Source organism: Zootoca vivipara, chromosome 13 (genome assembly GCF_965207765.1).
Source record: "Zootoca vivipara chromosome 13, rZooViv2.hap1.1, whole genome shotgun sequence".
Classification (NCBI taxonomy): Eukaryota; Metazoa; Chordata; class Lepidosauria; order Squamata; family Lacertidae; genus Zootoca; species Zootoca vivipara.
In genome coordinates this window covers 47,115,706-47,141,825 of record NC_142596.1, presented here as the reverse complement: position 1 = coordinate 47,141,825, position 26,120 = coordinate 47,115,706, and the positions used below count along the sequence as shown (strand labels likewise).

At 44.2% G+C, this 26,120-nt stretch overlaps 1 protein-coding gene and 1 pseudogene across 3 annotated transcripts in view; one reads left to right on the top strand and one right to left on the bottom strand.

Annotated features, from left to right (window-relative positions):
• EPN2 (epsin 2) overlaps window positions 1–8,193 on the top strand; it is a 40,940-nt gene extending 32,747 nt beyond the window's left edge. Inside the window, exons 6-9 of one of the 2 annotated variants that reach the window (XM_035130998.3) lie at window positions 144–320; window positions 1,243–1,335; window positions 3,293–3,499; window positions 6,235–8,193. In XM_035130998.3, the coding sequence (XP_034986889.3) occupies window positions 144–320; window positions 1,243–1,335; window positions 3,293–3,499; window positions 6,235–6,599 (842 nt within the window). In that variant the 3' untranslated portion in view covers window positions 6,600–8,193. The remainder of the gene's footprint in view (window positions 1–143; window positions 321–1,242; window positions 1,336–3,292; window positions 3,500–6,234) is intronic. The other variant, XM_088657424.1, reaches the window with a different exon arrangement.
• A 2,256-nt stretch (window positions 8,194–10,449) lies between these two features.
• Window positions 10,450–11,039, bottom strand: LOC118092941 (large ribosomal subunit protein uL5 pseudogene; annotated as a pseudogene). The gene has a single exon (XR_015946896.1). The product of XR_015946896.1 is annotated as a large ribosomal subunit protein uL5 pseudogene (transcript).
• Window positions 11,040–26,120: the final 15,081 nt, after the last annotated feature.

Genomic DNA, 26,120 nt, shown 5'->3' with positions numbered 1-26,120 from the left:
CAAATATCTAATTTAGCTATCCGTTCATTGAGTGACTTTGGGCTAAGTTACTCTCAGCCTAGCCTATCTCACAGGTAGTGCCTGTTCTCAAGTATATATGCCCGTTAATGTATTACTTGGGATTATGTTTTCTTTGCCGTCAGGTGCCAAACCAGCAGCCTCAGCCGACCCCTGGGGAGCCCCAGCAGTGCCCTCTGCTGCCCAGCCTGTTCCAAAGAATGTAGACCCCTGGGGTCCCTCTCAGCCATCCTCTGTGGCAACAAAAGCCGCTGTTGATCCCTGGGGAGCAGTGCCAGCAAACAAGCCTCTTTCTGCTTCTGGTAAGCAGCATGTTTGCGACTCACCTTTCTGTTCCTTTTGGGGAAACCTCTCTTAGTGGAGTTATCAGCAAAACACATGCCTGCTGGTGGTTCTTGCACCTGCGGGGATGGTTGGCACCGGCACAGAATCTTAACACTTTTGCAAATGCACCATTTAGAAATATCATGGTCTGTTTTGGGCAGTGGTGGGTGGTTGTGTTTTGCTTTTGTTTAGGTGAACTTTCTAGGCCAGTGGTTCCCAACCTTTGGGCCACAGACCACTTCCTTGACTGAGTTATCCCAAGGGGCCAGCCAGAGTTTGATTTCCTTTGCATTTTGGGCTTTGCTGGTAGCACCTTGTCAGCCCTGCAGTGCTGGTCCCTCTCCCCTCACCTGTTTTTGTCACTCCTGGGCCATGCTTGGTCACACATGTGCCCTGTGAAGTGGATTGACTTGTTTCTGCTTGGACCAGAGAGTGGCCTGACGGCCATAATGGCAGGTGTACTGCTGAAAATAAGCAGCCTGAGCCCTGTGAGCCACCTGGAGCTTCACAGAGGTAGGGCAGAATGGGAATGAAATCAAATAAATAAGTCCTCCAATCTCTCTTAAGACAAAGGGAGTGGAATCACTTTCTCTGCTAATCCTAAAGGGGCCACTCGCAAACTGGTGCCCTCCAGATGTTGTTGGACAGCTTCTCCCTTCACCCCTCACCATTGACTATGCTGGTGAGGGCTGCTGGGAGTTGTAGTTTAAAATGTCTGGAGGGCACCAGCTTGGAAAAGGCTTGTCTTAAAGAGGTAACATTCCCAGTTCCGATAGGGACAGTTTGGCCTCTGCTGGGACAGAAGGGGAAGCAGCTTCACCTCTTGCCTTACAGATGTGTCCTTTGCTGTAGCTTAATTGAAGCCCACTAACAGTAGGACCTTGTTGTTCTGCCCTGCAGGTAGTAAATCTTTTGACCTCTTCAGCAACTTGAATGGGGCAATTAAAGATGACTTTTCTGAATTCGACAACCTTCGGACATCTAAAAAGCAAGGTATGTGTGAAATAAATGCCAAACAAATGTGCGATAAAGGTGGTGCTTGAGCTTGATAGAGCTTTGGAATTTCCAGTTGCACCAGTGTTCTTTCTGCACCCACCCACCCGCCCTCCAACTGTGTCTAGACTTACCATAAATGGAAGATAAAAAGGCCAGTATTTTGGAGGGGAAACTGCATATTTTTAAAGCATATTTTCTAATCTTTATTTAGAACTTCGTCCTTCAATAATTTTTAATCAAGATGTACCTTTCAGGCTGACAGCCCAAAGCCTGGAGACCTTAAAAATGTCACAGTTGCAGTAAATTCAGCCGAGGGCTAATGGGGTAGAGGATGCTGTAGAAATTTGGCTTGAGTGGAAATTCTGAGTTAAGATTTTGAGAGCACATGATCCACTGGGAATGACTCCTCTGCGGGCACCACTGAAACAGACCGGAGTTGACCAAGAGCATTGTTGTGCAAGGCTCCCCCGCTGGTTTCAGTTGTTGTTACTCTGGAATTCCCAGTGCACTTTGCTCCAAGGCGTTTGACCTGAGGGCATTTGGGAAGCTGCTTGGCTCTCCTGTTGCACTGTATGTTTTGCAGCTATTGAGAGACGTCAGCTCAGTTGGGATTTGATTTTCTTGCCCCCCCCCCGAGCCAAAAAGGAGCTTGTTCATGGTGTGGCGGAACAGAGGGTGCTGTCTTATGCTAGTTCAGGCGTATTTATCCACTTGGCCCAGTAGGCCTGGGTGATGTATCAATACATTGTCCAGGACCAGTTTGAAGGCCAGAGGGCAATGGCGCCTTCATCTGGCAGTATATCGTGGGTGGGGCTCGCCTGCCACCCTGCGCCTTACCTCCCTTCTCCGACTGCCTCATTCTTCCCTGCACCAGGTGCTGGTGGCGGCAGGAGCTGAGCGCCTTGTGGGACCATGGCCGAATGATGCACCTTCCTTTTCAACATTGCGATGTATCAGCCTATCACAATGTTTAGCTGGTGATACATCATGGTGTTGAAAAGATGGTATTGCCCAGCCCTATAGCCCAGTACTGCCTATTCTGAAAGGCGGCAGCACTCCAGCACTTTGGGCAGAGAGAGAGAGAGAGAGATCCCTTTCCCATCTCCTGCCTGAGAGGAATTGGACCTGGGACCCTTCTGCATGCAAAGCACCTGCTCTCCTGTCGAGCCACGTGACACCTGCCTAGTCCATCACCTTTGGGTTCCCTGTGTAGCGGAAATCTATGTAGAAGAAATAGAATCACATCTGACATCACCCTGCTTATTTTATAGCTATGTATTTTGATTTAAGCGGTTTGTGTGATCTGGCTAAAGGCAGGTCAAGCTGTCTGTCTGTCTCTCTCTCTCTTTTAAATAGTCAAGCCCTTTGATCACGGGGCATGGCTGAATGCACAGTTTTGTAATGGCAATAGAATAGAGGAGAGTCAAAAAAAAATCTCATGCTTCTGAATGTCTTCTCCATAGAGACAATTAATCCGTGTCTGTATCCAACAGCACTCTAAAGAAGGATACTAAGGTCAGTTTGTAGAAACTTTCTATTATCTTACCCTGTAATTGCGATTCTAGAGTCCTTATTCCTCCAGAATGGGAAGGACTCGTGCCTGACCTGCTTTAGATGCAACACCTTTTAATGGTCCCATTAAATGAAGTGATTTTGGGGGAAGTAAAAGCAAGCACATACACACCATGATTTGAGGCTCTCTAGTGGTAGAAAGCTATAACGTTCCCCATTCCCCATGTTAGGTGTATGTCTCAGCCTTAAATGCATTAAGCCTTAAAAGCAACCCCATTGAGTTCTAAGCACATTGGCTTAGGACTGCAGTCCTTTAGCATGGCAGTAAAAACAGGGACAAACAAAATACTTTACAAATACAGAAGCATGTATTCTGACATGAAGGAAACATACCCCCCCCTTCCCCCCCCAAAAATTCATAATTTCTTTTCTGGCGATTCAGGTTCCACTTTGTCAGCCCAGAACAGTGGCACGACCAGCCCTGACCTCTTTGACTCTCAGCCTGCCAACTCAGCCTCGAGTAAACAAAGCACGGCTCGGAAAACTCCCGAGTCTTTCTTGGGCCCCAACGCTGCTCTGGTGAACCTGGATTCCTTGGTATCGAAGCCTCCCAAGCCAGCCCCTTCACTGAACCCGTTCTTGGCTCCAGGTACATCTTGGTCTCGAGAGCAAATTTGCTGTTCAAATTGGGGGGGGGGTGCAGCAACAGTCACTAAAAACAGAAGTTGTCATGCTTGGTCAGACTCGAGGGTTCACCCAGCTCAACACCCCACCTACTAAATGCAGTTCAGAAGCAGGGAGGTGTCCATCCCTTGTGAGTAATCCCAAGCCTTGATAGTTTACACGTGCTGCTCCTGTGTGTCTTCACAGTGGCCCTGCAAGGTAGGCTGCTAATGTTGTTGGCATTTTCCGCATGGTGAACAGAAGTTGAGGCCCAGTTTTCTCTTGCCCACCTAGAAGTATATCCTCACTGAAACTGAACTTGTACCTTAGCTTAAATTGCCACTGGTAGAGTTATCCTGTATGTAACAATCTAATCACTGACTGCATACATATATGTATGTTTTATGCTGTATCTTGCCGTTTTTCTAAGGGGCTCAAGGTAGCATACATGGTAAGTTCCCCCACCAGGCTGTTTCCCTTCCCATTCTCAGTAGCAGGACAGTTCTGTAGGTTGGAGCAGTCTGTATTTTTCTTCCACCTTTAAAGCGGCGGCTTATCAAGTTCGATGAGTGGCTTTGCCTTCATGCATTTTGAGAGCAAGTTCATGATTTGGGGCCAAAGTGGGCCAAATCTGCTGCACCTGTGCCCTGGGGATGAAAGGGTTTTGTAAGGGGAGTGCTGTAGCGCCTAAGCCCAAGGGGTGCATGTGGAGATACAATTGGAACTAAGCAACTACAAAACACAGTCAAGCAACCTTTTTTTGAGCTTCAGTGACTTGCTCTGGCTATTTTAGTTCTCAGTAGTTTGAGAACACCCTCAGAGGAAGACAGCCAAATTTTAGCAGCTAATGCCCTGCCCCTCTTGTTATCGGCGCTCACGAAGAAGCTATTACCAGGGTCACGAAGGTCCGTCAAAAAAAACCAAACTGTGTACAAGGAATTCGTAGCTTGGCAGTCGGCCCAAATGTCATATCCTGGGAAAGTTCTTCTTTGCCATTTTCCAGATTCTCCCTCCCTCCCTGGATATGGCTTGCTTAAGTTACATGTTCATGACATATGTTAAATATGGGCCAGGTCCAAAGAATCTGTGCAGCAGGTTCTGTGCATCTACGATCGCTCCAGGCTTCTGTTTTCATTCTTCATGTTGAGCTGCTTTTGAAACTTAGGGGGAGTTTCCAAGACTGCCTCTTGTTGAAAACAAAACGCTAATATATCTGACAAGGCACGCATAAGCTCCGAGGCACTCCCTGAAAGTAACCCTCTTCATTCTGTCTATGGAGTGCCTGTGCTGTTTTTGGAAGTTGACTGCTTGTCAGGGCTGTCCATCTGCAAAAGCGGCGAGAAGAAATCAGTATACAGCAGTCTTCACCAGTGGGGCTGATGGCAGCTGTACTCCAAAACAACTGGAGGGTGCCAGGTTGGCAAAGGCTGGTACAGAATTCCCTTCAAAGAACAGCACTGGCAGGAATTTGTTACTGGGCCGAGTTTAAGACTGTGTTGTGTTGACTTATAAAGCCCTGAACAATTTGGGGACCTGGATACCTTTGCCCATATATAGCACACCAGCTCCTGATCCCTTGGGAGGAAGACCTCTTGGTTGTGCCACAGCCTTCAGAAATGCATCTGGTGGCAACTGGGGGGGGGGGACAACCTTCTCTGTCATGCTCAGTTTGTGGAGCCATCTCCCCCCAAAGTAAGGCAGGTGCCAATCTTGCTTACCTTTTAGTGCCTCATGAAAACATGGTTATTCACCCAGGCCTTGCAGGGGGCAGGGAGTTAATGATACCTGGGTTTAGAGAACTAATGGAGTTTATGGTTGTATTCTAAATTGCATGTTAAACCACTGAGCCTAGGCTTGCTGATCAGAAGGTTGACGTTTCAAATCCCTGCGACGGGGTGAGCTCCCGTTGCTCGGTCCCTGCTCCTGCCAACCTTGCAGTTCGAAAGCACAAAGTGCAAGTAGATAAATAGGTACCGCTTCGGCGGGAAGGTAAACGGCGTTTCTGTGCGCTGCTCTGGTTTGCTAGAAGCGGCTTAGTCATGCTGACCACATGACCCGGAAGCTGTACGCCGGCTCCCTCGGCCAGTAAAGCGAGATGAGCTCCGCAACCCCAGAGTCATCCGCGACTGGACCTAACGGTCAGGGGCCTCTTTACTTAAAATGCGCTTTTATTGGTTTCAAATTTTGCGTATTGAAAGCCTTCTATGTAAGGTTTTAAACTGCCCTGGGATTGGAATGGAAGGGTGGCATGAAACAAACAAACAAACAAACAGGAAATGAAAGAGTGAGGTTTATAGGAATGTTTTGCATTTGTTAACTTAGGCAAATGTTTGGGATAACTCTCAGGTTCTCAAACCTTACAAAGGGAGGTGAGCACAGTTGGAAGGGAGACGTTGGAAGGGAGACACCTTGGCAAACTGCAGAATCGTGTCTTGGATGTGCTAGGAAGCTATTGGCAGTGGGGCAATAGCATTTTCTTTCCAGACAGTTTTTCTGGCAACGTTCATTGCTCAGATGTGTAACCCTGTTGCCCTCTAAAGAGATGTCACCCCAGAGCAGAGGGCATCACACTCTTCTGCCTCGGGTTTTGGGGGAGCCTGGGCAATGTATCATCTTTCAGGGGAAGCTTGGAATGGTGTGGAATCTGTCTTGTATTTGCGTGGATGACTCCCTTTCAAATCAGATATCCTTAACAGGCTCACCTGCCTCTCTTTCCCCTAGGAACGGCCGCCGCCGCCGCTGCTGCCCCTGCTGCCGCCGCTCCAGCTCCATCTCTAATCAACCCCTTCCAAGTGAATCAGCCTCAGCCCCTCACTCTCAACCAGCTGCGGTCGAGCCCCATCATGGGAAGCAGCCCGTCCTTCAGCAGTGTGCCAGCAGCGGGCATGGAGCCTGTACCTCTGCCTTCCGTGGCACCGGTGGCAATGGCACCCATGCCAGTCATGGGCACCGTGGCATCTCTTACCAGAATGGGCCAGGGGATGAACGTGGGGCTTGTGGGCGCAGTGGCTCAGCCTCTTCACAGTACCGGGCTCCCGCCCTCGGCCTCCCAGCCTGCTAACGCTACCAATCCTTTCCTCCTATAAAGGCCAAGGTGGTGGAACCTAACTTGGCAAGAGGTTTTGCAGAACTGAGTGGAATTTTCTGAGGCCGGTTCGGGCTGAACTGTGTGTGTACAAGAGACTTTGGGGAGTGCGGGGGTGGGGAACTAGGCTTGTGGTTTACAGTTGCGTTCGTTGCAGATTTCTCTCCCTACTCACTGTTTAATCTCAACCTAGCCTTCTACTGCAGTTGGTACTTCCTACTTTCAGCTTGTGGGAGCATCGCATAAAAGGTTCACATTTGCACCATGGAAATTAGATTTTCTTCTCTCCTGCTCCCCCCCTCCTTTTTGTTAATCACTTCAATATAATGAGAAGTACCTGCCATTTTTAATAGCCCTCTTCGTAGACCATGTGCCGGACTGTGAAGCAGCTGCAACCTGCGTCTGCCAGAGCCCCATCCTCGTAAAGAATAGATTGGAGACTCAAGGGCGCTAGTGGACATATTTGCACATAACTATATACTGTTCTAGACTGTTGGTTCACCCATAATCCTTATACATCTTAGGAGAAGAGAGAGGGATGTGGGGTGTCCTCTGCTTGTACACTAAAACATGGTAGCGCAAACTGTACCCGTGGTCTGGGGTTGGGTGGGGTCGGGTTGGAGCTGGCGGAAAAGGCAAGCTTGTTGAAAGCGGGACAGAAGCAAGCTCTCATTTGGTTGTGAAATCCTACAGGTGTGCTGTTTTTTTATGCAGTGTTGAGTTTGTACCCTTTCAAGGACTCGTCAAGGACTTCTGTCTGAGTGGCTGGCATGCTGCGCTTGTGTTAAGGGGGTGTTTCGCTCTGTGCTTGTCCGATAGTGAGTTCATTTGGACATTAATGTGCGTAGTTATCCTTTCTTTTAAAAATTGACTTGCAATGCAGGTTAAAAATGAAGAGAGGGGGTGAGGGAGGAGGCAACATTGAATTCAACTTCATTGGGGCAAGTTTGGGAACTAATTTGGGACGAACTCTGCTAATACGTAGTTATCCTTGTATACTTTTTGCACTTTTTTTTTTAAAAAAGAAAGACTAGTACCATTTTGGTTTTGAGTTTGCAAGATTGGCGCTCGGTTTCTGTCTTGCTAATTTTTATAATGTGGTTCTTATTTAACAGTCTGTAGCTTTGATAGACTTTATCAGGTCTAGCTAGAAAATTAAGTTACAGTAACTTTATGATTTAATGCCCTCTTATTTATATATTTTATACATACACACACATATATATATATATTAGCTCTTGGTTTCCATAAGGAGAATTTAAAAGGGAATGCTGATAAACCTTTTGCTTTTGGACGAAGAGTTTGAAATGAAAACAGAAGCGCTCCTGTGGCATAAACTTTGAGTGGCATATGAATGCAAGGTGTCATTTATAAGGAAAACACTACAGTTGCCTTTCCCCCTCCCTGTTTTACGATTATGTCTCCCTCATGATGAATAGAAAGACTCCGAAGCCTTTTATAGACAGAAGATCATGAAAGACCACTTCTTTCTTGTAATAACTTTGGGAAACTTTTAAAGGAAAAAACTGTATGATTGTTAATTTTAATCAACTAAATTCTTCTAACTAAAGATGCACTCTGTGCTAATAACCTGCTCTGTTTACAGTCTTCTTTGCAAAGTGAATTTTTGATTACTCACTAAGCCATACTCAGGTTGAAGTCTTCATTACCGGCTCTCTTTAAAAATGGCAACTCGCTCGGCTAAGTGGGCTGCCCTTTGTTTTCCTAACCCTTCTTCTTTGCAGTGCTAACTAAGTGGCAGAGCACCTCCTTGGCAGGCAGAAGGTTCTTGGTTGAGTCCCAGGCATCTCCGGGTAGGACTGGGAATGCCCCCTCTTAAACCCTGCAGACCCACTGCCAGTCAGTGCCCCCACAGCACTGAGACAGGTGGACAAGAGACTGGGTGACATCTCCAGCATCAGACCAGAGTGTCGAGGTCCCCAGTTCATAAGCTTTTGCTCGAAGATCATGACAACAGTGGCGTTAAGGCGCCTGCAGTCATATCGAGAAATGGTAGTGGCAGCTTTGGAAGTCTTGAGGCTAATGCAGATAAAGCAGCTACTTGCCAGGATGCCTGTGGCTGTATAAGCCTAACCTTCTCACCCGCCCTGTGATTTCTCATTTTCTTAGCCCAGAAATTCTGGATCTCTCCCTTGCGTCCAACAGGCCTCAACAAAAGTTAGCTCTTTGAGCAACAGTGGAGATGCTATGAAGAACCCGGGTGGTTTGGAGTTCTAGTCCCAGGCCAGAACTTAGGAACTTAGCCTCCAGAACATGTTACAGCAAATGGGAGCTGAACCAAGTATGTTTCAGCCCAATGTTGGTGTGTTTCCTGCTTTTTTTTGGTGGGGGTGGGGCTCATCCTGACAGGCAAAGGGAAGCGGTGGAGGAAATTGGTCCACTTTAAAGGTTGTCATATTTCCAGAACAAACTTGCGAACTAGAACACGGCCATCCTTCAAGATTTGCGCTCGCTGAATTTTCTGATGCAGTTCTCCACAGCCGAAAAATGTTCAGAAATGCATTTATGGTGGAAAGCGGACACGGCGATGTCTATATTTGAAAAAAATGACACTTGACAAAAATGCATTGCGATAGGGGGAATTATTTGCAAATTGGGGGGAGAAATGATTACATGAAGAGAAGCGTGCACAAAAGTACAATCACATTTTTGTGCAGGATTTATAAAAATTGCATCCTGGTGAGAAAATGGGGCAGACCAAAGTTACTGTAATATCAGAAAAAACGCGAGAAATTGAAATTGACACATTTGGTCATGCTTACATCCTGGACAGGTCTTGATCCACATTCAAGGGGTTTTCCTAAAAAATTAAAAATAAATAAATAAAACATCTTAGCATCCATATTCCAAATGTTTCCTGTTCAAGGTAATGCTTTTCTTAAATAAACATGAAGTGTAGAATAAAATTTAAAAAAATCTGTTTCCTGACGCTTCTTGTCTCTTTTTCTCTCCTGGCCACACCCACCACACCCCTGGCAATCTTCTTCAAATAAAGCAATTTAATGCTTTTGAAAGAAAGGGTATCGAAAAGCAGCCTTACTGGTCAAGTTGTCCCAAGATTTTGTGAAACCATTATGTCATTTTAAGCCCTCGAAAAAGGCGATGGGGTTGTTAACATTCTGCTGAAGTGTGGTGTGTGGCCAACGCAAATATGTTTTGCATTGCGTCCTAGCAGAATCGCTAGCATGGAGGCAAAGGGGCATGCAGCAGATTCCTCATGCGCAAGGGGACTCTGGACTCCCTGCTACTCAAATGTCCGTTCCCCGTGACAATGCAGTAAAAACGCCTCTTTTGAGACGTTTGAAAGTTTGTTTGTGCGTACAAGTAACTTCTTACTAGAGCGAACAAGTACCCAGATCGCACCGGGGGCCAGAATAGGTGGGGAGCTGTGGTGCTCTGCCCTCCTTCCCTGGAGCAAATCGTCCTGCCTTGTCAGGGCTCAAGGGCAGTGTTGCTGCTGACAGTTCTCTGCTCAGCCAGCGTTTGGAGCAGGTCAGGAACAAGAGGCAGGTGTTGATATTTTAAGCCAAGAGAACTTTACTTTTTTTTAAAAAAAAACCACATTTAAAAAAACCCTAAATTATGTTCTCATTTATTTTCCTAAGCATACCAATTTGCTCCGATCGCAAAAACATATTGACTTGACAGTGTAGAGAAACCTCTCTAAACAACCTGAGATGGGGCATGTTTCTTCTGTACAGGCAATGCCTGATTTTCGCGGGGTTTGAGTTCCGGGTCATTGCACGCTTCCATGAAATCACGTGCAATTGGGAAAAGTCTGCAAAAACTACAATTTGGCCCACACTTTTAGTGAGGTCTTCCCCCCCCCCTTTTTTTAAAAATGGTGGAAAAATTTATTGGCTTTTTTTATACTGGAAGGTTTTCATTTACCAGGAAGGATGATGCCGTCATACTTCTGCTGGAACCAACACATGGCTTCCTCCTTGCTGATTCGGTGCTTGGCCCCAATGCTACCAGTTGGGTGCTTCTTGTCAGCAATGCTGAAGCCTGGCCTGCCCAAAACCACATAGAAGTCCAAGCCGTAGATACCAATACTAGGATCATATTTAATCCCCAGATCAATGTGCTCCTGGATTCCAAAGCCAAAGTTGCCGGTGTCAGAGAAGTTATTCTTCCTCAGCTCGTATTCTCGCACCTTCAACCCTTTCTCCAAGATCTCCTCAGCTTTGGCCCTGCATACAGTGCAGTGAACAGCTATCTTCTCATTTCTCCTGCAATCCACGCCTCCAAGATGGTGCAACAAGACAAGGGTGAGAAGGAGAACCTCATGCAGGAGTTGCGTATCCGCAAACTGCCTGAACATCTGTGTTGGGGAAAGTGGAGACAGGCTCACCCGGGCAGCCAAAGTGCTGGAGCAGCTCACTGGCCAGACTCCCGTTTTCTCCAAAGCTTGATACATAGTGAGGTCTTTTATGACGTTTCCGGGTCACTTCCAAGTTTGGTGCGATGTGAGTATACATGGTTGCACCACCTATGGAACACTTGTAAAGGAGGGTGGGCTGCCTGTATTCCCAAACAGAACCATACAATACTGTACAGGTGGGGAGCCTCTAAGTTTTTGACCACTGGGGCCCCCGAGTTTTCCCCAAACTCCACCCAGCAGGCTACTGTGAAGAAGTGGTTCAGCAGTTGGCCAAATATCTTTTTGCTGCAGTTGTGGTCTTTACGATTAAAAGTGGCCTCCTGTCAGTATGTAAGAGGGTCATAAGATGATATGTTTGCGTCAAATCCAGTTTCATTTTGAACCAGGTTGGTTTTTGTTTTTGTTTTCAAAAGAAAGAAAGTTGTCATAGCATTAAAACTTAAATTTATTTAGGGAAACCCAATTTTAAAAATATAAAATCCAGCTTTTTAAAACATTTTAATTTGCAAAAATTAGGGGGGGGGGAATATCACTTTTTTACCTTTACCTTTACCTTATCATAATGTTCTGTATCTGTGCCCGTTTCCCTTCCCCTTGCCGCAGAATTGTGGTGGCCGGCGAGCCATGGAAAGGTGGGGCTTGTCGGAAGTGTCTTGTCAGAATTAAACGTGTATTGCTTACATCTGAGACTGTTGTGGCTTTCCAGACTCCAGGTGGGAAAACGCGCTCTGCTGCATTTGGGTGGCCTACTGCTCGCCAATGACCGAGTGCACGGCAACGATTAATGCTCATTTGTGCCATCAGATATGCAGTGTTTTTTGAAAGTCCAGGAGAACAGGCGCCTGCCCTGAGGTGCTTAGAACAGAAAACAGGTGGGGGAATCTTCTTTGACACATTCCAGGCCAGGCAACTTTTTTGGGGGTGTGTGTGTGTGGATGGACACAAGTGCTATTGGTGGGTGGAGTCAGAATCAAAAGTGGGTGGAGCAATGGATGCTAATATTACCTTTCTACAGCAGGCTAGTTTCTACACTTGCATCCCTCATGATTCTCCATCCAAGCAAAAGAATAACCGTATTTTTCCATGTATAAGACCAGGTTATTCTAAATTAAAATATGTTGAAATTTTGGGCTCGTCTTATATACAGGTAGTGCATTGGGGGGAATGTGTTACATGTTGCTTCCGGGAGCCATGCAGGGGGGGCCAACTCCCAAGAGACTGCGATCTACTCACAGAGTTAAAAACAGGCAGTGATCTACCCCATTTTGGGGGGTTCAGGTTGTTGAGCTTTTTTTTAGGGAGGAAAGCCCATTTTTAGGGGTTCAGGTCAAAGTTGTTGAGCTTTTTAGGGGAGTCAAAAGTTGTTGAGCTTCTTCTTCTTTTTTTTTTTAATTAAGAGTTTTTATTAATAATTTAAACAAATACAACAATGAAAAAAACAAAAACATAACAAAACAATTCAGCACATTATCAAATACAAAAAATCCCCCACCCCCACCCTGAGTCCTACCCCCACCCCTATCCCTGATCCTTCACAACCTAACTTAGACTTATCTATACTATACTTGTTTCCGGTCACACACGTTGTTACACGGTAAGTACCGGTACTTAATTTTTATAACTACTAAATTCACAAAAAAAATTATGATTATTACAATGTCAATAACATTCATATAGCTAATTTACTCTCTTTTTATTTCTAGAGTCCTGCTACATCAGAGAGGAGAGACGATTTATCTATATAAGTGCTCAGATAAGCGGTAAGTGACTCCCATTTCCCTACGTTGTCCTCCAGATTTGTTTCTTTCAATATTTCGTGTTTTCTTGCCAAGTTATAATATAAAATTAATTTTTCTAACCATTCCTCCTTTCTTGGGATTTCTTGTGATTTCCATGCTCTTGCGACTAGTAGTCTTGCTGAAGCAGTCGCATAGCTCACTACACATCTATCTTTAGGTTTTATATCCTCTCCCAGCATTCCTAATAGGAAGATTTCTGGTTGTTTTTTAAAAGAATATTTCAGAATTTTTTTCAACTCATTATAAACTAATTCCCAAAATTCCTTGATACGATCACAATTCCACCAAACATGAATATATGTGCCTATTTCTTTGCAACATCTCCAGCAGATATTATTGGCACTAGGATACATTTTAGCTAGTTTGGCCGGCGTTAAATGCCATTGATTTTGCATTTTAAATAAATTCTCTAACAAATCGTAATTTGGAGTAAATTTCGAATCTCTTTTCCATAATTGTTCCCATTTCTGTAAATTAATTATTTTACCCAAATCCTGGCTCCATTTGATCATATAATTTTTTGTTAGCTCCTCCTCCGTTTCCCATTTTAACAATAATTGATACAAATTGGATATATATTTACCTTCATTATCGATTAAAATTTCTTCCAATTTTGATTTATCTTTTTCAAATCCCACATTTTTGTCTAATTGAAATCTCTGATTAATTTGGAAGTAATCTAGCCACGTATTTAGATAATTTTTGATTTCTGTATATTCTTTTAGTTTCAATACTCCTTCTTTTTCTTCCAGGAGTACGCGATATGTAGGCCAAATGCCCTCCATATTACGCCTTCTCACTGCCAATAACTCAGCAGGGGAGAGCCACCAGGGGGTTTTTGCTTCAAAAAATCTCCTATATTTTATCCAAACTTTGAATAGTGATTTCCTAATTATATTAAACATGAAAATATTTCTCTTGTCTACTCTATCTTTCATCATATAATGATGCCAGCCAAATCCTAGCCCATCACCTTCTAGGTCCAATTAATCAAAATTCCTTAACTCTATCCATTCTTTAATCCAAACTAGTGCCGCTGAATCGTGATATATTTCCAAATCTGGGAGACCATATCCCCCTCTTTCCTTGTGATCAATTAATATCTTATATTTTATCCGGGGTTTTTTCCCGTTCCATATAAATTCTGCTATGTCTCTCTTCCAATCTTTAAAGCATTTCTCAGTTCCCAACAGTGGGAGATTTTGGAAAAGAAAGTTCATCTTGGGAACCACACACATCTTAATAGCTGATATCCTACCCGTAAATGATAATTTTAATTTCCTCCATACTTCAAGTTTCTTTCTAATTTGTTTCCAAATTTCCAAATAATTGTCCTGGATTAAATCAATTGATTTAGTTGATATCTCTATTCCTAAATATCTCATTTTCTTACTAATTTTGAGATTTGTATTCTCTTGTAATACTTTTTCTTCTTTTTTCTAGAGGTTTTTAACTAATATTTTTGTCTTGTTATAATTTATTTTTAAGCCGGCCAATTCCCCATATTCTTCTATTGTCTGGATGGCACTGGGAATACTTATAATTGGGTCTTCTGAGGTTATTATGATATCGTCGGCAAAGGCCTTTACTTTATGTCTTTTATTACCGACCACAATCCCTTTGATTTCCTCCTTTTTCCTTATTGTGTTTAATAATATTTCAAGTGTAATAATAAAAAGGATAGGGGACAAGGGGCATCCTTGTCTTGTTCCCCTCAAAATGTTAATTTTGTTGGTAAATCTTCCGTTTATGATTAATCTAGCATTCTGTGATTTATAGATGGCCTTTATTGCTTTTTCTAATCTCTCTCCCAAATTCAAATCTTCTAACAGTTTTAACATGAAGTCCCAGGCCACCCTATCAAAGGCCTTTTCCGCATCCACAGATAGGATTGCAGCTTGTTTATCTCTTCTATTCTCTAAATATTCAATAATATTAATAACATTTCTTATGTTGTCTTTTGCAAATCTACCTTTCACAAAACCGACTTGATCTTTCTGTATTATGTCTTCAAGTATAGTGGACAATCTGTTCGCTAGCAATTTTGCAAATATTTTATAATCACTATTTAGAAGTGAAATTGGTCTAAAGTCGTTTGGTGTTACCACTTCTGCTTTCGATTTTGGAATTAATATGATTTGTGCCTCTTCCCAGGATTGCGGAATAATACCTTTTTCTAGTATTGTATTAAATAATTCCTTCAGGGGGACCAACATTATCTTTTCCAGTGTTTTGTAGAATTCAGTTGGAAGACCATCAGTACCAGGGGCTTTTCCGTTTTTCATCGTTTTCAGGGTTTCCTTTATTTCCTCTACTGATATTTCTTTGTTTAGTGCTTTTAATTTGTCTGACGGTATAGGTGGCAATTTATGTTTTTTAATATAATCTTCTATTCTCTGCATGTTCGTGCCTTCTTTCTGGTACACTAATTCATAATGTTTTTGGAATGCTTTTAAGATCTCTTTTGGCCTTTCAAGGGTTCTATCTTCGAATACAATCTTATTAATGATTTTCTCTTTTTGTCTTTTCTTTAGTTGCCATGTTAATAATTTGCTTGGCTTATTTGCCCATTTAAATTTTTTGTATTTCCAAAATTGTAAATTTTGTTCCAATTCGTAATCAATTAATTTCTCATATTCCGATTTTAGAACTTTTAACTCATATTTTATGGATTCGTTTCCCTTTGAAATTAATTTTTTCTCCTTCTTTCTAATTTCTTGTAACAAATTACTCTACCTTTCCTCTCTAATTCTCCTCAACTTTAGATTTTGTTGGATGAAGAACCCTCGCATCACCGCTTTCCCTGCATCCCAGACTATAGTGGGATCCACCTCTCCCCCATTGTTTGTATCCAGGTAATCTTTAAATTGTTTTAAGGCCCCTTGTATTACTTTTGGGTTTTTTAACAAGAAAACATTTAACCTCCATCTTTTATCCTTTATCTCTGGAGCCAACGTTATCATTACCGGATTGTGGTCCGACAGCGTTTGTGGGCCTATATCTGCTTTTGTCAACCTCAAAGTAAACTCCCTGGGAATCCAAATAGCGTCTATCCTGGAGGCTACTTGGTGCCTGTGTGAGAAATAGGTAAAGCCTTTCTGAAAGGGATGTTTATGCCTCCAGGCATCCACCAAACTTAAATTTTCCGTCAATTCGTCAAAAATTTTTGGAAATTTGTTTTGTTTTTTCTTCCGAGAAGGGCCTGATTTATCTAAGATCGGATTGTTGATGCCATTCAGATCTCCTAAAAGTATAATTTTGTCACCATGATAGTTCATCAATTGGTCCTCTAATTCTTTAAAAAAGGTTACTTTGCTGCCATTCGGGGCGTAAACCCCGGCCCAGATCCAGTTTTCTCCCTCGATCTGGGTTTTTACTATTACTATCCTACCTTTTTTGTCCATCCATAATAATTCTGGATTCCATTTGCTTTTTATATAGATAACTACTCCTCTTTTCTTTTTCATATCTGAAGTTACAAATTCTAATCCCAATTTCTCATTTTTTAGCACCCTTTCATGTTTTTTGTTTACGTGAGTCTCCTGGAGACATATCACATCCCAGTTTTCTTTTTTCAAGATATGGCTTGTCCTGTTCCTCTTCTTTTTATTATTTAATCCATTAATATTCCAAGAAATTACTTTAAGACTCATGTTTATTCAATACGATAGGTTAGGCTTTTAGAAGAGAAAAGAAAAAAAGAAAAAAAGATGGAAGAAATAAAGAAAAAAAATGGAAAGAAGAAATGTTTATAGCCTGTAAAAGTGTCCATTCTAAAAAGAATAAGTCAGCCGAGGAAAGCTTTGTCAGAGGTATTCAATTTCCAGTCGCTCCCTCTTCATCAACATCATCCAGGTCACTTATCTCTGCTTCCCCCTCTTCATCTTCCACTTCAACGTCTGTTTCTTCCTCTCTTAGTTCTTGTCTTTCTTTAGTCTCTCTGTTCCTTTCTCCCCCTAATTGCTGCGAGTAAGTCCTGTAAAATCTGTCAGCAGTGTCTGGTGTCTCAAACTTTCTCCATCTTCCCTTGTAGGAGAGTGAAAGACCCTCTGGGTATTCCCATTTAAAGAAGATCTTTTTTGCTTGCAAGTGTTTAGTCAAAAATTGATATTTTTTTCCTTTTTTGTAGCAGATGTGGTGGAATCTCCTTCATAACCACTATCTCAGCGCCATCCATCATTAGTTTCCTTTTCCCTTTAGTCCGTAAAATTTTATTTCTGAGCCATAACGTCGTGAACGACACTAAACAGTCCCCTGGCCAATTGTTCATTCTTGCTTTTCTAGAGTTAATCCTGAAGGCCTCTTCAATTCTTGATTCTATATCGGATTCTTCTATTTGTAGCCAATTAGCCAGGGCTGTAATCACTCTATGTTCTATGTTCTCATGTGGTAGCTCTGGTATGTTCCGAAATCTCAGAGTTTTCTCTCTTAATTTCATTTGCATAAGGGCAAGGGCATCTTGTTGGGCTTCAAATGCCGCCTTTTGATTGTCGACATCTTTCCTTAAATTTTCCATTTCCTTCTTGCCACCTCTTTTTTCCTTGGTGATTTTTTCTAGCGTATTCTCTATGGTTTGGTTTTTAGATTGGAGTTCTTGAATAATTTCTGTCGACTTGTTTGTGGTCTCCTCTAATTTTTGCAGGTGGTTTTTGGTTTCCTGGGTGTCCTTTGCAATGATTTCATATTTCTCTTCAACCTTTTCCACCTTATCCTCCAGGGTTTTCACTCTTTCACTCATCTCAGTCTTAATTTCTGCCAGGTCATGTTTTATTTCGCTTATGTCACTCTTTAGACTCAGAATCAGTTCTTTGAGTTCCATTTCTTGGTCTGAAAATGATATCCTTCTTTGTGTTGCACCATCAGCATTTAATTTCTTCACTTTCTCCAATTTCTTATTTTCCTGTGGCATGGCTTTATTTCACCACACGGTGTCGTTCTTGCTTATTGGTGGAGAGAGGTCGCTAGATCTGGTGGATATAATGGAGCCTGCTGACTGTCGCTTTGTTGCCTCTCTTTACTAGTGTTGCGTCTCTTTAACTGAGGGACAGCGTCTGAGGGACAACGTCTCTTTAACTATCAAGCGTTCGTAGTGGCAAGCACAACGTCACTTCCCAATTCTCTGACGCTTTGTCTGCTTAGTCATACTGTTTGTAACTCTGTCGCCATTTTCATACCTTGAATGTATCCCCTCCTCCCTTTTCGCCACTTTGTTACGTGACTCTAGACTTGTGTGTGTGCGTTCCAGTCAGTTCAAAGTCCAGCAGGTTCCTATATTTTAGTCCATATGCAATCCCCCATAAATAAAACACTGATTTATCCCCCGGTAACGTCACTTAATCAAAAGATTTCAGTTCGTTCTTTCCCTTCTCCCCCGCTACGTTTTTTAAGTTTTTTTTTTCCACTGTCTCTGACCGCGCGGGGTGGGACGCTCTCGGCGTTTTTATGTCCCTTCTCTCCAAAGTCAATTTACGCCCGGGGTGTTCACTGGGGTTAAAATAAAAGGAATTTTACCGGCGTGATCGTTCGGGTGCGTTTTGGCTTCTTTGCTGGCCGCGATGTTCTTACTGCATCGCAGTGCCCCGGTCTCTTCTTCTCCTCTGCCGTACGCGCGGGATAGCAAGAGAACACACAGGCATGACCGACCGTTCGGTCGGGGATCGCCTCCCCGACCTTTCTTGGGGTCCGCTAGCCACGCGGAACCCCCCCTTTGCCAGCAAAAGTTAGGGGAGTTACGGAACTCCTCTTTCCTGCCCGTGAAACGATCCGCGGCAAAACCGGAAGTTGAGTTGTTGAGCTTCTTTGAGGGGAGCCCGTGATCTACCAGTGATCACGATCTACCTGTTGGACGTGCCTGCCATAGAGCATCCATTCAACAACTCTGAGCAAGGGCTGGGCTTGAGTGGCTGATGCTACAGCAATTGGGCAGACGATTGGCGGCTTATGCTGGCATTGGGACAGTGGATTGGAGGTGTTTGCGACGAGCACGAGTAGTATCGTAGGATCAATCGTAGGAGAAGGTTTAGCAGCAGTGAATTTGTCTAAATGCTTTTTTAAAGCCATCCAAAATTTCAGACCTTCCAAGGGTACCTATTTTCCAGGGACAGTCCCATATTTACAGAAGCCTTCCCGGTTTCTGATTTGATCCCAGAATGTCCTGCTTTTCTGTTTGAGGTCCCTATTTTCATCAGAGAAATGTTGGAGGGTATGGTAGGATGTCTTTATTTTCATTGGAGGGTATGGAGTTATGTGATCCCCCTGAGCCAAGGAGAGAAAACTATACATCCTTTAAAAGGCATCTGAAGGCAGCCCTGTATAGGGAAGTTTTTTTAAAAAAAAGGTTTAATGTTTTATAATGTTTTTATATATGTTGGAAGCTGCCTAGAGTGGCTGGGGCAACCCAGTCAGGTGGGTGGGGTATAAATAATAAAAATATTATAACTATCATGGAATAGGACGTCCCTATTTTCATTGGAGAAATGTTGGAGGGTATGAAAGTTGAGAGCAAATTCCACAGTTTAACTCTGTGCTGTGTGAAGAAGCACTTAAATTGGTCTGTCTTGAATCTCCCAACATCCGCCTGGATGTCCCTGAGTTCTCATAATGAAAAGGAGGAAAACCCCACCCACTTTCTCTCCACTGTGCATTATTTTAGACATACCTGCGTTTATTTCCTCCTTTTACCTATATCTCCAAATTGCTCCCCTTTTCTGGACTAGATGTGCCTTTGGCTCTGAGCCACCAGGCCTGCTCTTTCATTCTGCGAAGAAATCCCTGCTGTTTTTGAGAGCGCTGACACGGTCATGCCCTGCTCAGTGTGGGAGGTAGCAGTGTCTGGAAGAGATGCAAGCCAGAGTCTGGGCGACAGAAACTCAGGAAACACTTGAAATTACATTTCGTGTTTGTCTTGGGAGCCTTCCAAGGAGCACACGGTGACCTGTGTGGGTGTTCCCCTAACCCCCCTTTCATCCTCAAGGCAGCCCTGGTAGGATAGGGCAGACTGAGATGAAAGTGCCTTGCCCGAGGCCACCCAGTGAGCTTCATGGCCAAGCGGGGATTTGAACCCAACCTTGAGTGCTTTATCCCCACTTCAGTGCACTGGAGGGATGGGAAATGAACCGGATGGATATTGCTGCAATCTCTAGTCCCCAGGAGAATGTGGCTGCGCTCAGTCCCCCGCTTAATGATTAATTTTGCATCAGGTTCTTTTTTGTTTTGTTTCTGCAATGAATTTATGATCAAAGCCATCTGTTTCCAAGCCTGACATAGCAGCAAATCTGCCTGTCACCCTCCGCCCCCCCCCCCAAAACCCAGGTTCTGACTCTTCCTGTTCTTAAAGCGGAACATTTTCTCGCCTGTTCTCAACATAACTTGTTTGGAAAGTTTTGTCCCCCACCCCTCCATGTTCTCCTGTTGCAATTCCTATTTTAATTTATTCCTCTCCTTAGTGACAGTTCTCTCTGCCTGTCCTGTTTCTTGCCCTCTCTTTATTGCAGCAGCATGCCTATGCCGGTGAAGCCTCTCTTTTGCTCTTTGCAGGTAGCGGTACTAGATCCAAACCTAGCAGGCAAAATATCCCGGTTACTGTAACAGGAATTTTGCTGGGGGTGGGGGCGGGCAGGCAGGTGAATTACTTTTTTGTTGGCTTCGTTGCAAGTATAGCGAGAGCAATTACGAGTCAGATTCCAATTCTATTCACCAAAGAGCTGTTTAATTGCGCTGAAATGGATTAATAGGCTGGTTCATATGTCCAGGAGCCAGCATATCCATGTGTACCAGGTCAAGACCAGAATTTTGGTACTAACTTGTGAGGCCCTACAAAGTGCAGGACCAAGTTACCGTACTTTGAGGCTGCCTTATCTCCTATGCTGGGACGCGGGTGGCGCTGTAGTCTAAACCACTGAGCCTCTTGGGCTTGCCGATCAGAAGGTTGGCGGTTCTAATCCCTGCGATGGGGTGAGCTCCCGTTGCCCTGTCCCAGCTCCCAACCTAGCAGTTCGAAAGCACATCAGAGCAAGTAGATAAATAGGTACCGCTGTGGTGGGAAGGTAAACAGCGTTTCTGTGCACTCTGGTTTCCATCACAGTGTTCTGTTGCGCCAGAAGTGGTTTAGTCATGCTGGCCACATGACCCGGAAAGCTGTCTGTGGACAAACGCTGGCTCCCTCGGCCTGAAAGCGAGATGAGCGCAACAACCCAGTTGTTAACCACCCAGGGGTCTTTTACATTTACCTTTTACCTTATCTCCTATGCACCTTATTCACTGTGGTCTGCAGGAGAGCTGCTTCAAGATCTGCAGGAGATCTTCCAAAAATCACAGAAGTCCATTTCACAATAATTTGGAGCAGGGTTTTCAGGGTAGCTTCCTGGTTCTTTAGAATAGCACCCCTGTCGAGACGCAGGCACCCACAATCTGCGCTCTCGGGAAACAATTGAAGACATTTTAGTTCTGACAAGCTTTGCTAGATGGGTGAATAGATCTCTGCTACATTTGTACCATCGCTTTGGGGCAGAGAGGGCCTGTAGTTGAGTAAGGAGCACATGTAAGAAGAGCTTGCTGCCAGATCAGGCCAGTGGACCTACCTGTTCTCACAGTGGCCAACCAGACACCCCTGGGAAGTAGGATTCGAGTGCCAGAGCCATCTTCCCTCCTGCAGTTTCCAGCAACTGGTATGCAGTTGGACTGGTTATGTTGTGTGGATGCCTGATTACCATCTTCCGAAGCAACTACTCTATTCTGAACTTAAAAATGGAAAGTGTAATGCTGGTGGTCGACAAAAGAAGTTTAAAGACTCTCTCAAGGCAAATCTTTAAAGATGTAGTATAAATGCCAACAACTGGGAAACACTGGCCTGTGAGCGCTCCAATTGGAAAACAGCCTTTACTGAAGGTGTCATGGGGCTTTGAAGACACTTGAACTCAGGACGCAAGGGAGAAATGTGTTAAGAGGAAGGTTCGCTTGGCAAACCCTTACCATGATAAACTCCCGCCCAGAAACCTATGTCCCCACTGTGGAAGGAAGTGTGGATCCAGAATTGGCCTCCACGGTCAAAGACTCACTTTAAAAACCTGAAAAGGTATTTATGGAAGACAATCTTACTTGACTACGAGTGATCGCCAAAAAAGAAGAAGATGCAGAAGCATCACTGCCTCCAACCATAGAGGCAGAGCATAGCCAGCATGGCTAGTGGCAAACGATAGCCCTCTCCTCCTTGAATCTGGTCCAGTCCTCTTTCAAAGCCATCTGAGTTGGTGGCTGCCGCTGCTTCCTGTGGGAGTGAGTTCCATAGTTTATACTGAATCTTCCAAAATCATTGGATGTCCTGGGTACTAATTATTAGATAAAGTTAGGTAAAGGGACCCCTGATCATTAGGTCCAGTCGTGACCGACTCTGGGGTTGCAGTGCTCATCTCGCTTTATTGGCCGAGGGAGCCGGCGTACAGCTTCCAGGTCATGTGGCCAGCATGACTAAGCCGCTTCTGGCAAACCAGAGCAGCACATGGAAACATAGCAGTTCCTATTTATCTACTTGCACTTTGACGTGCTTTCGAACTTCTAGGTTGGCAGGAGCTGGGACCAAGCAACGGGAGCTCACCCCGTCGCAGGGATTCGAACCGCCAACCTTCTGATCGGCAAGCCCTAGGCTCTGTGGTTTAACCCACAGCGCCACCTGCTAATTATTAGAGAGAGAAAATACTCTGCCCACTTCCTCCATAATTTCCCATCCTACATAATTTCCCATCCTGCCACCTCTTGGTTGCCTTTTCTCTAAACTGGATGGTCCCAAGGGCTGCAACTTTTCCTCGCCGCCCCCTTCATCATTTTGGCTGTCCTTTTCTTCTTTACGTTCAGAAGGTGCCAGGCACTGTCAGTTCCAGCGAAAGGCTTTCTTAGTCTAAAACCTTGGAGAGCCAGTTACAATGGAGCAGCACTGGGCAACCTGCCCAACCTGCTGTGCAGTGGTACCTTGGTTCTCAAACTTAATCCGTTCCGGAAGTCCATTCCAAAACCAAAGCATTCCAAAACCAAGGCGCGCTTTCCCATAGATAGAAATTAATGCAAAATGGATTAATCCGTTCCAGACTTTTAAAAACACAACCCCTAAAACAGCAATTTAAAATGAGTTTTACTATCTAACAATACCATTGATCCGCAGTAATGTACTGTACTATAAAATAAATAAAACTGTATTGTAGATGATAAAAATTATAATTATTTTTTTCTTACCTGCACTAATGTGTCATTGTTTGCATGAGGGGCTTTTATCCATTCCTGCAGTCACACAATCAATAAATCAGTAGCGGAACTGGGTTCCACAGAGTCACAAAAACAGATTAACCGAAAAAGCCTCAAAAACAAAAACGCAAAATAAATAGCAGAAACAAAAGTGCCAAACTTAAAATCCGTTCGACTTCCAAAATGTTTGGAAACCAAGGCACAGCTTCTGATTGGTGCAGGTGCCCCAGAAACAATAGCCGACAGCCGCACCAAACGTTCAATGTTCGAAAACCGGAACACTTACTTCTGGTTTTTCGGCGTTTGAGAACCAAGGCACCACTGTATAAGGCATTTTTGTGTGTGTGTTCCCCTTTCATAAGCCTGGTCCAGATGCCAATTCTCCACCACCTTGGGTAGTGACTTTCTGGTTCTCCTCCTCCTCTGCTTTTCGGCTGGCTCACCCCAGGTACATAACTCACCTGCCCACTCAAGACTGGATGTCTCACAGCTGAACATGCCCACAATGTTTTGTGAGCGAGGAGAAGTTCTCTTTTAGCCTTCCCCACACCTGATGTCCTCCAGATCCTTTGGATTACAACTCTCACCTGACAGTTGTCGTTGTGCCAGGTTGATGAAGGTTGTTGAAGCTGAATGGTATCCTCAGCACAGACAAGCTGTCTGTCAGAAGCAGCAGTTCTCGAACGATGTACCAGTCCTAAGATAGTTGTTTAGCAAACCCTTTGAGGATTCTACTCTTATTTGACTTTTCATATTGGGGACGTGGTTCTGTTTTTTTAAAAAATATTATTTATAAAATTTGCATACCACCCTATACTCGCAGGTCTCACTCAGAGTGGTTGCAACATAAAATCACAAAATACATAATAAAAACGAAAACAAAACAATCCCCCCTCCCCAACACATTTTAACAGGGCATTGGACATCAGCCAAAGACCTGGTTAAAGAGAAGCGTTTTTGCCTGGTGCCTAAAGGTGTATAATGAAGGTGCCAGGTGAACCTCCCTGGGGAGAGCATTCCATAAACTTATTTTGCAACTATCGAAGTTGAAACTATCAAAGTTGATTTGATTTCCTGAAAAGGAGTTGTATACACTTCTGGGCTTTATAGCCAAACAAAAATACGATGTATTGCACAGTGCCTTTGCCCTATTCTGATTCTCCCCCTTCCATTTGCTACTCCCAAACTGTATGCATGCTTTTAAAAATTGGGTATTTCATCTCCTTGCTGCTGAATCTCTAGGTTCTTGTTAGGAACCTGGACGGACCTGGTGTCACTGTCACCTAATTCGTAACAGTTCGTCTGGATAGAGAATGCAATTGCTTGGGGCTTTTGCCGTTTCAGGGAATGCAAAATAACCTTAATATTATTCACTTTGGTGTGTTAAAATCTGCGGTGATTCTCCTCTCCATCACTCACTTGGCAAGCAGCCCAGAACAGCCAGCTGGAGTTTCCTGAAAAGGTCAACATGATAAGCTGCCACCAGATACGAGAACAGGAAGTTATGTGCATGCAAGGACAATCGGTGTCTGGGTAACGTGGATAAAAATCTGGGCAAATAGCCCAGATCTCCCTTCACAGAAGACCCTCTGCGCTCGGGCTTAAGAGATTTCTGCTTTTGGCTTTGACTTGAAAATAAAATGTACAGTATAAGAAGTTTCCGCATTGAAAGTCTTTTCGCTCATATCCTTTTCAAGCCTGTACAAATGTTTTGCAGAATTTTTTAAAATCTCTATTTGGTGTAGTAATGTTATTGTGTGGGACAGCCTGATTTCTGCTCTGTTATACCCACAGGGAAGGGATTCTCAGCTGGTTCTGATTTTTGGCCCCAGCCTGTGAAAGCGTCCAGCTTAGAGCTGGCCAGTCTCCATAAAGCTGATACGCTTTCCTTTCCAGCCTGTTTTTCTCTTCCTCCCTGGGGTCCTTTCTTATCTGCTGCACGGCAGAAAGCTGCCTAAAATTCAGCATTTCTTCCAAAGAATACACAGTGCTACCTGGACCTGAGTGCCCTGCTCAATTCTGCTGTCCATAATGCAGTGATGGTTTGTGGTGCAAACTCCCTGCCTTTCCTATCGCATGTCCTTGTGACTTTAGGGTGCAATGGGAGCCTCTGTGCAAGTACTCAAAGAACTGGGAAATGGGGACTCACTCAAGCGCTTCTATCCCTGCTGCCTTGCCCCCTCACCCCATCAACAGCCACTATTGCAAAAAGCAGCAGCAATCTCCAGAATGACTGAAATGACTTGGGGGCGACAGGAAGTGGCCTAGAACCTTGCCTGGCTCATTCCTTGCAGGTTTCGAAAGGACCCCCACCCTCAACGTCTAGGCGCCAGAGCTTCTGTAGCTGCAGGTGGTGGCACCATGAAACAGTGCTAATGTGCTGCCATTTTTTGCATGCATCCAGCAACAAACATGATTCCACGAGCCCAGAGCCAATTTGGTGGCGGCGGGAGCAATATCTGCTCCAGCCCTGTGTCCCCTGCTGTGATATCCCATTATAAGCAAATGCCTGTTCTCACTGCTTTGATACTAGGTGCCACTTTTCTTTGGAGGGAGGAAATTTGTACATAGCAAATGCCACATGGTGTTGCGATTTCGTTGTGCTACACTTGCAACCTCAAATTGGCGAGTGACTACACATGTTGCAGATATTATCTGTCTACTGTCTGGTGCTTTTCCACAGAGCTCTGGCTCCCCCTACTGGAAAACATTAACAAGGCCAAAATTATTTATTTTTGCAAGGGCACAGAGAGCCACCAATTTAACTGCTTCTCTTTTCTGCTCCAGTTGCAACTACGCTTGCTGAATTTTGTCACCATTTGAAATCTCCGCAAAACTTTGCCAGGTATTATCTCATTTTCCCCTTTGACGAGGGTTTTCTGGGTGTATTTAATTGCATGCCGTGGTAAGCTGTGGTACAATGATTCTTCAACATCAACTTCGTTGGACTGGTCATGTTGTGCGGATGCCTGATTATTGTCTTCCAAAGCAACGACTCTATTCCGAACTTTAAAACGGAAAGCGTAATTGTCAGGGGGACGCCATACAGAGAGCCGCCCCTGTCATCCTGAGAAGCTCCTCACTC